Source organism: Chelonia mydas, chromosome 10, assembly GCF_015237465.2.
Source record: "Chelonia mydas isolate rCheMyd1 chromosome 10, rCheMyd1.pri.v2, whole genome shotgun sequence".
NCBI classification, from domain to species: domain Eukaryota; kingdom Metazoa; phylum Chordata; order Testudines; family Cheloniidae; genus Chelonia; species Chelonia mydas.
This window is the reverse complement of record NC_051250.2, coordinates 13,531,537-13,546,760: the sequence shown is the minus strand read 5'-3', so window position 1 is coordinate 13,546,760 and position 15,224 is coordinate 13,531,537. Positions and strand designations below refer to the sequence as shown.

Here is a 15,224-nt window from a genome sequence, read left to right as displayed (position 1 = left end):
TATAAAATAATGAATGATAAAGGGAAAATATTCAAGTGTTTCTATTTACACTATCTGTTCTGTTTACAAGAACAAGGAGGCATTCAGTGAAACAAATTCCATACATTTAAAACAGATAAAAAGATATACTTTTATACCTAACACCTAATTAACCTGTGGGACTTGATGCCACAAGGTATCAAATGAACCCAAGAGTTTAGCAGGATTTGAAAAAGAAATTGGCATTTATATGGATAATGAGAACATCCACACTACCATAAGGTTCCTACATAGGGGCATATGCCAACCTTGCTTGGGGTTAGAAAGAAAGCTCCCTTATGGTCCAGTTATTCCATAACTGTTCACTATGGGATATCTTGCAACTCTTTTAGAAGCATCTGGTAATGGCTACTGTTAGAAACAGATAATACACTAGATGGACAACTGTTCTTACTCAACAGGGCAGTTCCTATGGTCTCAAATATTTACAAAATGCATCAAATGAATCTATCTTTTGAATGTCTGTAATGTGCCTAGAGTATGGGAGAAACTTGAAAAGAATTAAAGAATTAAAAGACTAAAGGTAAAATTTTCATAAGTATCTAAGGAACCAAAGTCTCATTGAAAGTCACTAAGTGACTTGGGTACTTTTGAAAATTTTATCCTCTACACAGAAAGGCCTTTTCTTGGGGTCAGGTTAGGCTGTATGTAGTCTCCTTCTGTTGTTGATCACTACACTCTGAACAGCTCACACTGTTCCATAGCCATTCATGTCTGGCTAGTAGATACACAGCTGGGCTCATCTCAGGCATGCTTAATACCCAAGAGTGTATTATGTATCTGTCTCATGATGTCAGGTCTTAAATCGGCTGGGATTACTGCTTTGTCCCCTTTAAGCAAAATCCCATCTTGCACATATAGCTCATCCTTTCCCAGTGATAGAGGGTAACCTCCTGTGGCTCTTCTGCCTTGCAGTCTGACCACCCTTGAAGTATTGTTTTACTCCCTGTAGCATCCCATCCTGTTCAATGCTTTGGTGGTGGATTACCTGGAGCCTCCCACCAGATATGTAAAAGTATTGTAGCATGATGATAGACTATCTCCTATTCCAGTGGTTCACAACCAGGGATCTGGGGTCCCCTGCGAGAGCCGCAAGCAGGTTTCAGGGGGTCCATCAAGCATGGCTGGCTTTAGACTTGCTAAGGCCCAGGACAGAAAGCCAAAGTCCTGCTGTGCAGGACTGCAGCCTGGACCCCCAAGCCCCACCACCCGGGGCTAAAGCCAAAGCCTGAGCAACTTAGCTTCACGATGCCCTCCTGTGGCGTGGGGCCCTGGGCAATTGCACTGCTTGCTGCCTCCTAAAGCTGGCCCTGGCTTTTACATGCAGAAAAACAGTTGTTGTGGCACAGCGGGGCCATGGAGTTTCTATAGCATGTCGCAAGCCATTGTGCATGGGTGGACCCCTGCATCTGTGCAGAGTCCTGTTGTAGTCAATGGGGCCCAACAGAGGTTCAGGGGTCTGCTGGTAAGCAACAAACTGCAGGACTGTGGCCCAATTGTAGTTTTACTGTAATGCCACCACAGAGTGGATATTAATTGGTCGGATGAGATATATGCATAGGGACCACGGAGATTTGTTAGAAGTTTGCATGGAAGATGGGGCAGTGTGAATATATCTCAATCTGTTTGATATCATACGAATGAGATATCTCCCACTTAGTCCCAGCAAGTTGTCAATGCAACTCCATGACTGGGAAAAGTTTGGGAAGCCCCTGATTGAGCCCCGGATATAATGTTTCATGCTTCAATAGTCAGATCTGCCTAGCACCACTTGATCATTGGAGGGAGACAAGATTTTCAGCCTTTCACTATCAGATTTTTTTTAATTACATTACACTTAGGCCAAAATGTCCAAATGTGGGTAACTCAGCATCTTTGATTATGTATATGCCCTGATTTTCAAATGTGTATAGTCTGAGGACTGATGCACCAGCCACCAGTCATCAATGATGATGACATTGTACCAGGCATCATAGAATGAAGTTCCCAGATCTGGCTCAATCCTGCAAATCTACAAATCTCTGGGGCAGCCTCACAGGTGATGCCAGGTAGGGTCAAGTTGTGCATCCCTTCACACATCAATGTAGAGTCTGAGAACACCGTGCTGGGGTATTTTTGTCCATCCTGGTGACATGGTCAAAGAGCATGCAATGCTGCTTTCAAATGCAGCGAGCGATTAGAGGAAGGCCAGATCTCTGCGAGATTATTGAGTTAGATACCTATTGTTACACATCCAATTTCTGAAGAATGTAGCCTTCACCTTTAATTAGCACTTTATACGTTCGAAGCACTGTGCAAGCATTGCTGTACAATATTACAAAAAAGGCCCTGAACCTGCACTTGGATCACTCCATGGGTCTAATCACAGGATTGGGGCCAACAATTAGTAGGCAATTTTAAAGATTTTGACATTCGTCAGCATCACCATGCAACATTTCACAAGGCTCCAAAAGTTCCTTTGGGGTCCTTTTTAACATTTAAAGCAGCAATCCCCTTTCAGGATATGGGTGATGCAGTTATTTTGGGGATTAATATCAAGACACTGGTGTAATGATTCTCCGCACTTTGATAGTACCTTCTGTCCAAAGATAGGGTGATTATATGAAAAAGCAAAGAACAGAGCTTTGGGTTTTTTAATTCCCACAGACACTGACTTTTAAGGGACTGCACCCTACAACATTTACTCAAGCTACGTAATCAGTGTTTCACTCTGATGAGTGGTGAATGCTAACACAAAGCAAGTCCTTCTCCCAGGAGACAGAATATTAGGCACCAGCTCAGGGTAGGGTTGCCAACTCTGACTGAAGCTATTCTGGGAGATGCCCCCCCCCCATGACGTAATATCATTTTCTTAAAATGACCTATTAAAATCTCCTGGATTGCTTTCAATAGTCGCTGGGAGATCGATGCCAATTCCAGGAGACTCCAGGCCAGTCCTGGAGGGTTGGCAACCCTAGCTATGGGGCAGCCTTTATGCTGCACTGTGTCAGGACAACTACATTGCAAATGCTGTTAGCCCTAGCTAACACATAGGGAAACTGAGGCAGGGAAGCTGTCAAATGACTTGCCCAAGGCCCCATGGGAATTAAACCCAGCAGTGCTGGATCCCCGCTATGCACTTTAATCCATGCTCCCTCTATAACCCCCCTATCACTCTCTCGAACTGTCTCTGTGGCGCTGGAGCGCTTTGCTGGGCGAGACCCACCACAGCCTCAGCGTCCGTGTCCGCCAGAGCCCCCTGCCAATAAAGTTTCTTGCAAGTTGAAATTGCCGTAAAGCATGTGTTTACTGCCGTGAAAGCGGCCGCCAGCAGAGCAGAGTCCTTAGTAACGGGCCGCAGCGGGGGGTCTGAGCCTCCTTAGCGACGCTCCAGCATGGCCGAGGACGGGGCTCTGGGTGACCAACGCCGGGTGGCGGAGGTGGTCCAGGCGCTGGGCCGGCACCTGGGCAGCCTGCAGGAGCCCGGCCGGGATGCGCGGCTGCGGGCTCTGCGGGCCATCCGGGCCGAGGTGCAGGAGCGGCCGCTCTCGGCCCCGGTGCTGCAGGAGGTCTTCGCCAAGCAGCTGCTGCGGCCGCTGGTGCGGTGCCTGGTGGGGGATCCGGCCGAGCGCTGCCGGGAGCTGGCCGTCCAGCTCACCTACCACGGCCTGAGCCACAGCGTCCGGCCCGCTGAGGGCCTGCCCTGCTTGCTGCCGGCCCTGGCCCAGCGCCTCTGCCCGCCGCAGGGGCAATCGCAGGAGCCCTGCGAGGAGCTGCGCCTGGCCCTGATCCAGCTCCTGGGCCTCGTGCTGGAGCTCTGCGGGGCCGCCCTGGCCCCCTACCTGCCCGAGGTCATCCACATCCTGCAGGCCACCCTCCTCGACCCCTACCCCGAGGTCAAGCGTGAAAGCTGCAGGTGTGCGGCCGCCAGCGCCAGAGCTATGCCAGGTGGGACCCGGGGAAGGCAGCCACGGGGAGCTGCGGGTGCACAGGGTCCTGCGCTCGGGGTTAGTAATTGGAGAGGAGAGAGATGGTGGGGAAGCCAGGGAGGATGAGGAATCTGCAGGAGCATTGTTAGTGGCCCTGGCTCGGATGAAGAGGGTGAATTGGGGGTGGAACTCAGGATGCTGGGCACCTGGCTGGAGGAGTTGCAGGTATGTGGACAGTGCTGCTCTGGCCATCCTAACTGGGGATGGGGGAGTAGAGGGCAGAGTAGAAAGAATGGGACCAGAATTACAGGGAACAAGCTGCAGCAGGAGGAGGGAGCTGGGATGGTCACGGGACTGGGATGATAGTGGCAGAGATGCAAATGTGCTGTTATCCCAGTCTAACACACTCTGCCACATGAGACCATATATATATACATAAACATAGCTATATAAATCAGATCCATGTCCAGAAGGTGCTATATAAATGCAGGGTGATGTTTGCACAAGGTCTGTTTTCGGCATACATATAAAGACAGAGCTGAGCTTTCTCTCTTTCTCCTTTAACAGAACACTTTCATATGCACTCAGAATTTTTGATAAAACCCTTAATGCAAACAGTTTCACACCAGCACTTCCGAGTCCGTGTTGCTGTGATTCAGGCCACAGGAACGGTGATACAGTTTGGCAACGGAAAGTCTGTAGATGATGTTCTCTCTCATTTGGCCCAGCGACTTTTTGATGAAATTCCTCAGGTACCTCTACTTTATTTTGTCTAGATTTTTGTCTAGATTTCGCCTTCATTAACATATTTCTAGGAATAAAAAAATGTAATAAAAATATCTGTTCACTACTTAATGCCAATTAAATTGTTCTCCTAGCTTCATTAAGATTTTCGGCTTCAGCTGAATTTAAGTATTTGTATATTAACGTATAAAGTTGACCAAGTAAAAATTAGCCACCAAGGAGGGATCCTCAAAAATTAGGGAGGATGGCATGTTCTTGTGAATAAAGCTGTAATACTCAACTTTTGTGGGGAGGGTGTGTGGTCTAGTATCAGAAGTTCCGGATTGTGTTCCAGTTTGTACTACTCCTAGCTACGTAACTTTGGAGATGTCACTTAGGGCTAGATTTTTATGAGAGTTAGGTACCTAAATACTTCTAAAAATCTGGTCCTTCGGCTCTTTTGTCCCTCAGTAATATGGGTATAATTGAAGAGAACTCTTTTTGGTTTGTTTTATGAAGGTCTCTCCAGGGGCTGACAAAAATCTTTGTAAAATCAAAGGGATTTGCAATAATCCTTCAGCACAGTAGTATTTAGCAGATAGGAAATTTGAAGACCAAGTAAACCAGAAAATCTAAAGTGTTGGTTGACAGAGTTGAGTGATAGCGTTTATGTTCTCCCTGCAGTCTTAGGGCTTGATCCAGTAAGGGACTGAGCACTCTGGCCTGTTCCAGCAAAACACATATGTAAATGTTTAAGCGTATGATTGGTTGCATTGACTTTTAATGGGATTATTCATATACATAAAGTTAAGCATACCCTTAAGTGCTTGCTGGATTGGGCCAGCTAGGGGGAACGCAAGTATTTTAGGTTAAATGGAGTTTCATAAAATCTAGATTTTACCATATCTACATCGCATGTGTTAGGCTTTGAGAGCCTTGCTTAAAATGTGCTGTATAAATGAAGCATATTATTTTTTTAAATATTTTTTTATTAGTAGACGGTGCCATGTTTTTACGTCATTTCATAATGTACTCCCTCTAAGAACTACTGTGATTTAGAATGTGTCGGACTTTATCCACCATTTAAATGGAAATACAGTATGGCCTTGTCTACACTGCCACTTTATAGTGCTGCAATTTTCTCGCTTAAACTGCAGCAGTGCTTAAACGTTGCTAGTGAAGACATACCCTATGTTGGACCTGCTTACTTCAGGGAATGATGAGCTAAGATAATGGTGATCAGGACATGTAGGCAGTCTACTACTATAGTTTGTCTGATTATTTTTTTCCCCCCTCAAAGCTTACTTGTCTTGTATGAATGTTCATTATTTGAGTATGTTATTGTTTTTGTAAATAGATTTGATAAATGACTATTCTAGACACTTTGCTAAAGTTTACTCTAAGGTTTTTGTTTTCAAAGTTCTTCCCTTCATGTTATGGGACTGTAGCAAAATTTGCAGTGTGTTGTTTCTCTCACCTTCCTAGGTTCGGCAGGCTGTTACAAGTGTTGTTGGAGAATGGCTGTTGCACCTGCGGGATAGATATTCTTACTTTCACAAGTTGATTCCTTTGTTACTCAGCAGCTTTACTGATGAAATGCCTGAGAACAAGTAAGCAGAACAAAGGATCCAGTTTTTATAGACAACTTTGTATTAAAGTACTTCTGCACTCAGGTCGGAGTTCAGGAAAACGTCCTGCTCTTCTATTTAGCTGATTTGCTTATTTCTACACACAACTTTTCAGTAATTTTTTTTGTTATTGCTGCATTCAAATAAGTGTGATTATAAAGAGGGTAGAGGAGGTTGTATTCTTCTTCTCAAAGCAAAAGGTTTTTTTCCCCCAGCTAGTTGAGATTCACACTGTTTATTTCTGTTGAACTGAAGCTTCATTTAAAAAAAAAAATTTTCTGGCCATTACAGTTGCATAAGTGTATCTGAAGTTAGTGTTTGTCCCAGTGTATTCAAAGAAGTCTTCCAGTTGAGTGTAGAGGGGATTCTTGTTTTCCAGCAGTCTCATTTAAAAATGCATCCATTCTGTATGTATGTAAAGATGGGTGGTTCAAACACTTTGGTTTTATACTTTAGGCAACTGGCTGTGAGTTATTGGAAGAGGATAGGCTTGCAGTGGGAAAAAGAGAATGAAGAAGACCTTAAGGATAAGCTTGACTTTTATTCAGCACCATCTCATTATCCTGAAGGACGTGAGTATTGTAGAAAAGCACTCGGGATGGAAAATAACTGGCTCAAGAAGCTTCTCCTCAGTATATATGTATGCATAAAAGATATTAAGAAAAGGGAAGAGGATGTGAAAAATAAGTACTTGAAAAGGCAGTTGAAGCAGTCATAGTTGTCTACGGGACTGATCTTGTGAGGTGCTGAATGCCCTCAGCTCCCACAAAGTTAAATGGGAGCTGAAGGTACTCAGAGTTAAGCTCTATGTATGTATTTGCTTAAGGATAGGATTTTCAGAAGCTGTTCAGCATTGGTTTCAATGAGAGTATTATGTCAATGGTGAAACTCTCATTGACTTCAGTTAAAGCAGAGTTAGGCCTACACTGAGTGCATTAGAAAATCCCATTTTAACGAACTTCACCTCAAACTTTACATAAATCTTACTTGCAGCTATAAAGATTGTACAGAATTGGTGCAAGTGTACAGATAGGCTTCACAAGTTTTCTACAGAAGTTATTTTTCCTTTTTCCCCCCGTAAGAAACATCTAGGGGTTGTTTGTTTGTTTGTTTCCATGGAGAAACGTATCAGCCTGAATTAAAATATAAACAAAACCATATGACTTTGTATTGGGTTAGCATTCATAGGTTATGCAGACTTTATTAAAGAAACTTCAACAATTTCTTCTTTGTTCTGTATTGATACATAACTCATTTTTGTCAGTCTGTCAAGTGTTCTATTGTAATGTATGTCTTTGCAACATTCTATTAGTATTTCTTAAAATTAAAATATATTGGTCTACCAAGAGCTATCACATCTAATGAAAACTAAACCATTAAATTATAGGCTCATGTACACATACTTGTGCTAGCTCTGAAAGCTAGCATGAGCATAAATAGCACTGTAGTGATAGCATAGGTAACGGCAGTGAAGGCATAGATGAGCTGTGCCAAGTACGTACCCACTAGTTTCAGGTGGTATTATACTCAGTACGTCTCAGCCTTGACTCTGCTGCTGCTACCCATACTACTGCAACTACACTGCTACTTATACTCATGCTAGCTCTCATCAAACTAGTGCAAGTTTGTATACATGAGCCGGGGAATCACGTCCCTAGCTCATAGTGCAGACGTAGCCATATAGCAGCTATGAAAACAAAGACAGCTATGGGTTATTGTATTCAGTTTTCCAAGTCATCCACAGTATTGAATTTTTCTAGCATGAATGCAATCTTTCTACCACTGCCCTAGGCTGTGATACTAAAATGACTCCTGGATGCCAACTCTGTATGTAAGGAAGTTTATCTGGTTTATTGAATATACTTTCTTGGTGTGTGTGTGTGTGTGTGTGTGTGTGTGTGTGTGTGTGTGTGTGTGTGTGTGTGTGTGTGTGTGTGTGTGTGTGTGTGTGTGTGTGTGTGTGTGTGTGTGTGTGTGTGTGTGTGTGTGTGTGTGTGTGTGTGTGTGTGTAGGTTTGAATTATATGGTTTGAGCCAGATATGAGGTCAACATGAAGTAGTTTTCAGACTTGTCAGTCTGTATGACAAGTGCCTCAACCACTGCTGAATAGTAGCTTTCTGATATAATGGGGTTTGCCATTCATCACATAGCCAACTCCCCCAGGGTAACAACTTAAATTAGTAGAAGAGGAAGAAAGAAAATGCAACAAAGACCAAGCCTGGTGTATTTGAGCATTTCCAGTAATCTAATTCTTGCATGATCCTCCAAACAAGAGTGTCCATGCTGACTGGTCACTAGATGTTATTTTAGTTAACATCTATGAAAATTTAAGTGGGATCTTGTTCACTAAATAAAAGGTACTCTGTAGAAGAGTGTTCAGAGAGGCACTTAATCCAGCCTTCGGAATTCCTATTCCTCGTCTGCATTTCTGTCTCCTGCTCTCCTACCTTTTCTACTGCTATTCATCTGTTCAGACTTGCATCTCTGTTCTAATTAGTTACCATAATCACTGCCTTAATCAGCCGTAGGGATCCCTTTACTCTCTCCTCTGCTCCCCATTTCTTACCTTAATCAGGCTTCAGAATTTTGGTTCCCCCATCTTCCCTGAGCTGGAGGAGGAGGAATCTGTTAATAATTGAGAATATTTCAGAAATACTATACATTGCTAGTACCTTTACTCTGACCACTGCAGTCATTGGCAGAACATGCCCACACTCTCAAAAAGAAGAGGCAGTACCTGTAAATGAGAATATATAAGTAAACTGTACTGTTAACCTTAAAATAAACAAAACCCAGATTGTGTTTTCACTAGAAAAGAGACTTATATGCACGCAAAACGTGGTTGGGAAATATCTACACTTCAGAAAAATTTAGGATTAAAGTCAGAAGATAAGGCCATAATTATTCTTGGCACATCTAGGGGTCAGAATGCACAACAGCTTGGGCTGATGGCTAGAATTAATTCATAAATAAATATAGACATTTCCATCTTCTCCTAAAACAGTGTTATCCTAGACCCAGTTTCAACCTCTGTTAATATTTTCCTATACTATAGGAGCCATTTTCTTTTCTTTTTTTTTAAATAAAAACAAAACCCATCCACTAGTTGCAGTTCAATGAATTTAGAAGTCGTGCTGCTCCTTCTCAGTCCTAGGGGGCATATGATTATATGTATATCCACAGTATTGCAGCTCTGTTGTAAAATTCAGATTTATTGAATGGCGTCATTTCAGGTTTCCTGTAACCTAAGGAGTCATATTTTTCCACCTGAGTCAAAGCCTGTTCTGTTGTTATCACAAATAAAAGTAGATGATGAGGGATATAGCTATATAGGGCTAAATTGTGATACCTTTACTCACATTTGCTAGTAATTTACCCTGAAAATAGTCCCATTGGCCTCAATGGGACTTCACATAAAATAGCCTCTCTCACACGGAGTATAAATTATCATAATCTGGCCCAAAATAATTGGCGAGTGGGAGAGGACTCATTACTATTTGCAGTCCTTGCACACTGCACATTGAAAAAGGGATGAAACGATATTGCAGTCTCCTCCACTCAGCAATAAGATGGGACTGGATGACAGGGCATGGATCACTTGGTAATTGTCCTGTTCGTTTTCCCCTGAAACATCTGGCACTGGCCACTGTCGGAAGACAAGATATTGGGCTAGATGGACAATTGGTCTGATCCAGTATGGCCATTTTTATGTTAAGCTGTTTTTAAGGCAGAAACCATGTGGGGAGAGGGAGAAGAGATGAGGAGGGAGGGTTGGGGAGAGAGAGACATTCAGTTCTTCCTGAACAGTGAGACTGAGACACAGCATTCATGGGATAGCATGAAGCACTCAAATAAATTTAATGGCAGAAAAGCTTGCTTCAGAATTATATTAAACTTCTAAGCAGATGTAAAGTCAGCCAGCAGAGGGGGGAGAAAATGGAAGCAGTTAAGGGAAACTACCTTCTCTATTTTCCAAGGAAAACTAGGTGGGCAACAAAGGCTAACCACTTCTTTGCACCATATTATTTATACGTAGCTTTAACATTTATGTTGTGGCATGAAGCTTGTTTCCTGTCTTAGGTTTGTAAAGTTAATGTTTAAAACTATGCTTATGGATATTGGTGAGAGAGAGAGGGGGTTAAAGTGGGTAATTTATTGATTTGTACACTCAGATTTAACAGAACAAAATGCTCTTATGGTGTGAAAGAACAAGATCATGCTTGACTTGTCCCTACCTGCCAATCACGTCACAGAATCCCCAGCAACAAAATCCTTTCGATGACAGTGGGTTCCGGAGTCCTTTCTCTTTTGAAATTATATTTTTGTTAAAATTGTTTTACTTGGTAATGCTTGAATGAAAGGGGAAGCACGTCATAATAGTAACCGACGTGACATGTCTGCTTACCCTTCAAGCCAGTCAAGTTGATCTGTTGTTCGTTTTTATTTTTTCTTTCTGTGACGTAAGTTATAATATTAGCTTTGAGACATATAAATGGTAAAAAATGCCTTTGCTTCCTCTAATGATAAGAGAAATATTTGTCCTGTCACAGGCTGTTCATATTAATAGATGGTCAGCCTCATGAATTTTTAGATAATCACCCATCATTCATATATTTCCTTTGTAAAGATAATGATAGGTTTTTAAAAATATCTGCAATGAAGGCTGAGGGAAAATTTTGCCCTTTTCATGAACGTTGTGGTCGGTATTCTAAATGTAAAAGAGCACGCTAAAGCAATCTTAGTAGTTGTGAAATAATGCTGCTGTTTGTTACCCATATTAAAATTAGAGTAGGATGGAGGAAGAAGAAGGTTCAAGAATAACAGAAACTAGTATGACTTCTCGTAATTGATTCTAAAACGTTTTAACTTACCTTTGGAAAGGAGGATTGTCATGGAAAGGAAATACTTTATCCTCATTGTTATAAGTAGTTATTTGTGGTATGGTATTGCCTTAGGCCCCAATTGAGACAAGAGCCCTATTATGTTAGGATCTTTGCAAACACATAGGTTACAATATAAATAGACAAGATATACAAAAGGTGGGTGAAAGGATGTGTTATACCCTTTGACAAAGGGGGAACTGAGACACAGAAAGTAAGTGACCTGTCTCAAGTCACATAAGCAGTCTGCAACTTCCTCACAATTCTGAATGAAGGAGCTGCCACTAGCATGAAAGGTGACCATACCTCTGAAAGGGTACTTCCATTGGTAATAAAAGCAAATGCTTCCTCCATGAATTTTGTCCATGCAGAGGCCATTGCCTACTTTGCATTACAGCACATCATGCTCAGCACCCTATTGAATATCTGTGGGTAATTTGTTATCGTCCAATGGTTCACGAATCAGAAAAGAAACTATAACCATGACCGCACATCCTGCCTATTATCACTCTGTTTCCAAAAGCCTGATGAGTCTGAATAATTCTCCTCTTGCTTGCTCTCTTAGTTGAATTTTGTATGGGCCTTGAGTTTTTGGAGTTATTACATGTTATCTCAGAATATAGTCAAAAATGTCCTCCAGAGCTAAAATTAATAGTATCCATCGGCTTCTGTTTTCTTTTTTTGTCCTCTGCCTTCTCTTTAGCACTGGATTCCAAAATCTCTTTTCCTGAAAACTTAAATAAGTGAAAGTGAGGCTATCAAATTTTTCTTCGAAAGCATTAAAAGCATACTAAGGTTTCTTATCCTATAGTTAAGCAAGGTGTCTCTGGAATGGGTCCCTTTACACTACTCAGTTCCTCTGATATGTTGATAGTTTTCACATGAAGAATCTAGGAATTCCTTGAGGAAAAATAAATTGCTATTCTAGGAAGCATTACAGCCACTGGAGACCTCACAGAATCTGCACCAAACTCTTGAACCAGATCAGACTTTGCTACAAATGTTTTCATCCCAGATTACTGTTTTTAGGAAATAACCTCCTCCTACACCACTTGCAATGTCTTCACAAGTGTTTTATATTCTAGAATGGGTGGTAACACATCTTTAAAATGCCAAGATCAGTGAAGATGCACCTTCAAAAACTGGTACTAAGAGCAGTTCACCATTCAATATTGGCACCGTCTACATTACTGGTCCTGTTTCCAGGACCTTCTTTGGTGTCCTCTTCAGTGTTTTATTTACCTACACCATTTTCAGATAAGGTGCAAATGCAGGCATCCCCTATGAATTAATGCATATCATCAGGGATATGTGTTATCATGAGTGCGATTGATGAGGGAACAGCAAAGCTGATCGGTTTTGATGTTCCTACCATGAAAGATAAAACATACCACAACAGGGAACTTTGGTGCAACGTATTAGTTAAAATAACATATTTGTTAGTATTTAATTGCATCTTTTTTGAACATGTTTCTAGTGGAATTATTTTAATGGAACTTACCACTGGTAGGAAAGTGAGCTACTTCATAAGCCAGTCTTTGCTACAGAGCTGTGTGAGACAATGCTCTGATCAAAAGAAAAGTGCTTCGCAATGTTGAGCAAACCGCCCCAACGCCGCCCAGTTGCATCCGTTTTTTAAAATTCATCTTCCTTGCTAAAGTTCTGCATTTAAGTCTTCAATGAAAAGATTAATAGATAATTGCAGAGCCTTCTGAGGAAATTACTTGGTAATATTGTACTTCAGTCCCAAGAAGTTAATAATTACTTTAAGATTCCTTCCTGCCATTTACTTTTACTGCCAGATTGCATCTGATAGTGTCTCTCTAGCTATGCATGATAAAAGAGTAAAGGATGATTTACCACTGAGTCTTACCTGTGTCTTGAAATAAGATTAGGAATTTGTGGTGTCTTGTTGCAAGTTTTGTATTTATCTATGTGTCTGTACCATCTGTTTTATATTTCAGTTTCTGGTATTTTAAGTTCCATTTTATTCTTTGTGATTATGTTTTAACACTTGCCTCTATTTGCTTCCTTTTCAAAACATATTATAAAAAGAATTCCATGATAATGAGTGATTCATTGTAAATCTATATTTCAGGATCTAGAATTCCTTCTTTTCCATTAAGGGCTGTAATGCATTTTCCTTAACTACCCTTTTGTACTTGCAAGCTAATGAACCTGACACCTCAGCCTTACTGTGCTTTGATCTCATGATGATAGACACTGCGGGTGGGGCGGGGGAGTGAAGGCTGTCCTAATATTCAATGCCATCTATACAACTGAATGGTTTTCCATTGAGCAACCATTGCCTTGGGATACAGGTGCAAGCAGTTTATAGTGAGGGGGGGAAATTCTTTGACAGCAGGTAGGTACAGGAATTAAATGTCTGCATTTGAACATCTGAAATGAAGGAACTATTGAAAAGGAATGGTCAGAATCCTTTTTAAAAAAAAAACAAAAAACCTTCTGCCTCAGGTCAAATAGAATGCCACTCCATATTTGTTGTCTCAGGCAGATTTCCTCATTTGACCTTTGCTATTCACTGTCAGTTCTTATAATCCAAGTGCTCTCTTCCATACACAAAAGAAGCAATAATCAAACAGTGTCTTATGTTTTAAAGAATTTTATTTTAAATAGTTACTTCATAGGCATTTTTTTACCTTGTGTCAGATTTCAATCTTTTCTATACCCAATGCTGTTTACCTATGATCAGATTTTTTTTTTTTTTTAATTTTTTTTTATTTGTAGCCATACAAGCAGATGGGAGGAAATGTCCTGAGACAATTGAAGAAATTATTTTAGGGAGTTTAGACATGATTACGATATCAGTAATATGAAGTACAAGGAGGCACACTCGCCAATTCCTGCTGTATTCTGACACCCTGAAAAGAATATTTTTTTTTTCTTTTTTGAAACCTGTATATAATGTTTCTCATGCTATTTCAAAGTTTTCTGACTGCTGCATGCTGTCTCAATTGTGTTTGAGCCAGGGACACCGCCAAGCTTGTTTTGAAAAAGTCCAGCTTTTCTTGTTTTTCTTTTTGTTTGTTTGCTTCCATTTGATTTTTAAAATAACAGTAAAAAGGAGATTATCTCTTTGTGTCATATGCTTTGAGATTGGCTGAAATGCATTTGCCATGTTGGGCGGTGAGCTTCTTATTTTCCTTCCTCTCTCCTTTATACATTTTTTAAAAAATAAAGCATGTAATGAAAATACCAACTTTCCAATCATATAAGTGTTTTGAGCTCTACTAATGAAAATTGCTATATAACACCTAGGTGGTATTAATATTACTTATTAAATAACTACATTTTCAAAGTGTTAAATGGAGTTTAATAGCATTGTGCAATTAAAAAGTCAATGGCATTCTCACAGATAAAGCCACATGCAGTGCTTTGAATCATGTACTTCACATAGAAGCAGAGAAGACGTTATTTTTGTTATGAATCAACACCATTAACCTTTTCTAAAATTTTCTGCGAAGCATTTGTAGTGCTTTTCCTGAACTTTCCTTCTGTTTTTTTGTTTTGGTTTTTTTTTCCCTCTCCTCCTAGTGGTTCGACCAGAATTGGGATGTCGGGAGCTCGTTACAAGAAACCTCTCCAAAATTCTTCCAGGTCTCTGTCATGATGTAACTGACTGGGTTGAAGGCACAAGAATAAAAGCATCTCAGCTTCTGTTTATATTATTGCTACATGCAGAGGATCACATTACACAGCACATGGAGCTACTGCTTAGAACTTTGTACCGAGTATGCTTAGATGAAGAGAATAATGTGGTTAGAAATGTGAGTTTGCCTTTTTTAGATATCTACAATACCCTAAATAGAGACCCAATCTTAAATAGTCTTGAGTGTATGGGGCTATTTCCTTCAGTTCCCACTGAAGTCCAGGGGAGGAGAGGGAAGTGCTCAGCACCGCTCAGGATTGGGTCCATGTGGCTAAAATTAAACTATTTTTAATTAACTGAAAATAAATTTTAAAATATTTTACTTAACATGTTGGGAAAAGTCCTCATCCTGTAATTGGGCTCAAAGGAGCATTTG

The 15,224-nt window shown here is 40.9% G+C and overlaps 1 protein-coding gene and 1 long non-coding RNA gene across 4 annotated transcripts in view; one reads left to right on the top strand and one right to left on the bottom strand.

Moving 5' to 3' along the window:
• Nucleotides 1-3,298: 3,298 nt before the first annotated feature.
• Nucleotides 3,299-15,224, top strand: part of DNAAF5 (dynein axonemal assembly factor 5) — a 40,951-nt gene continuing 29,025 nt past the window's right edge. For 2 of the 3 annotated variants that reach the window (XM_037910453.2, XM_037910451.2), the window contains exons 1-5: nt 3,326-3,966; nt 4,515-4,699; nt 6,156-6,280; nt 6,755-6,870; nt 14,734-14,966. In XM_037910453.2, coding sequence (XP_037766381.1) covers nt 3,414-3,966; nt 4,515-4,699; nt 6,156-6,280; nt 6,755-6,870; nt 14,734-14,966 — 1,212 coding nt within the window. In that variant the 5' untranslated portion in view covers nt 3,326-3,413. Of the gene's footprint in view, nt 3,967-4,514; nt 4,700-6,155; nt 6,281-6,754; nt 6,871-14,733; nt 14,967-15,224 lie in introns of all 3 variants that reach the window. The other variant, XM_037910450.2, reaches the window with a different exon arrangement.
• The window catches only part of LOC119567169, a 44,604-nt gene continuing 36,773 nt past the window's right edge, over nt 7,394-15,224 (bottom strand). The window contains exons 4-5 of the long non-coding RNA XR_005227015.2: nt 8,865-9,035; nt 7,394-7,431 (exon numbers count right to left, since the gene is read on the bottom strand). This is a non-coding gene — a long non-coding RNA (uncharacterized LOC119567169). The remainder of the gene's footprint in view (nt 7,432-8,864; nt 9,036-15,224) is intronic.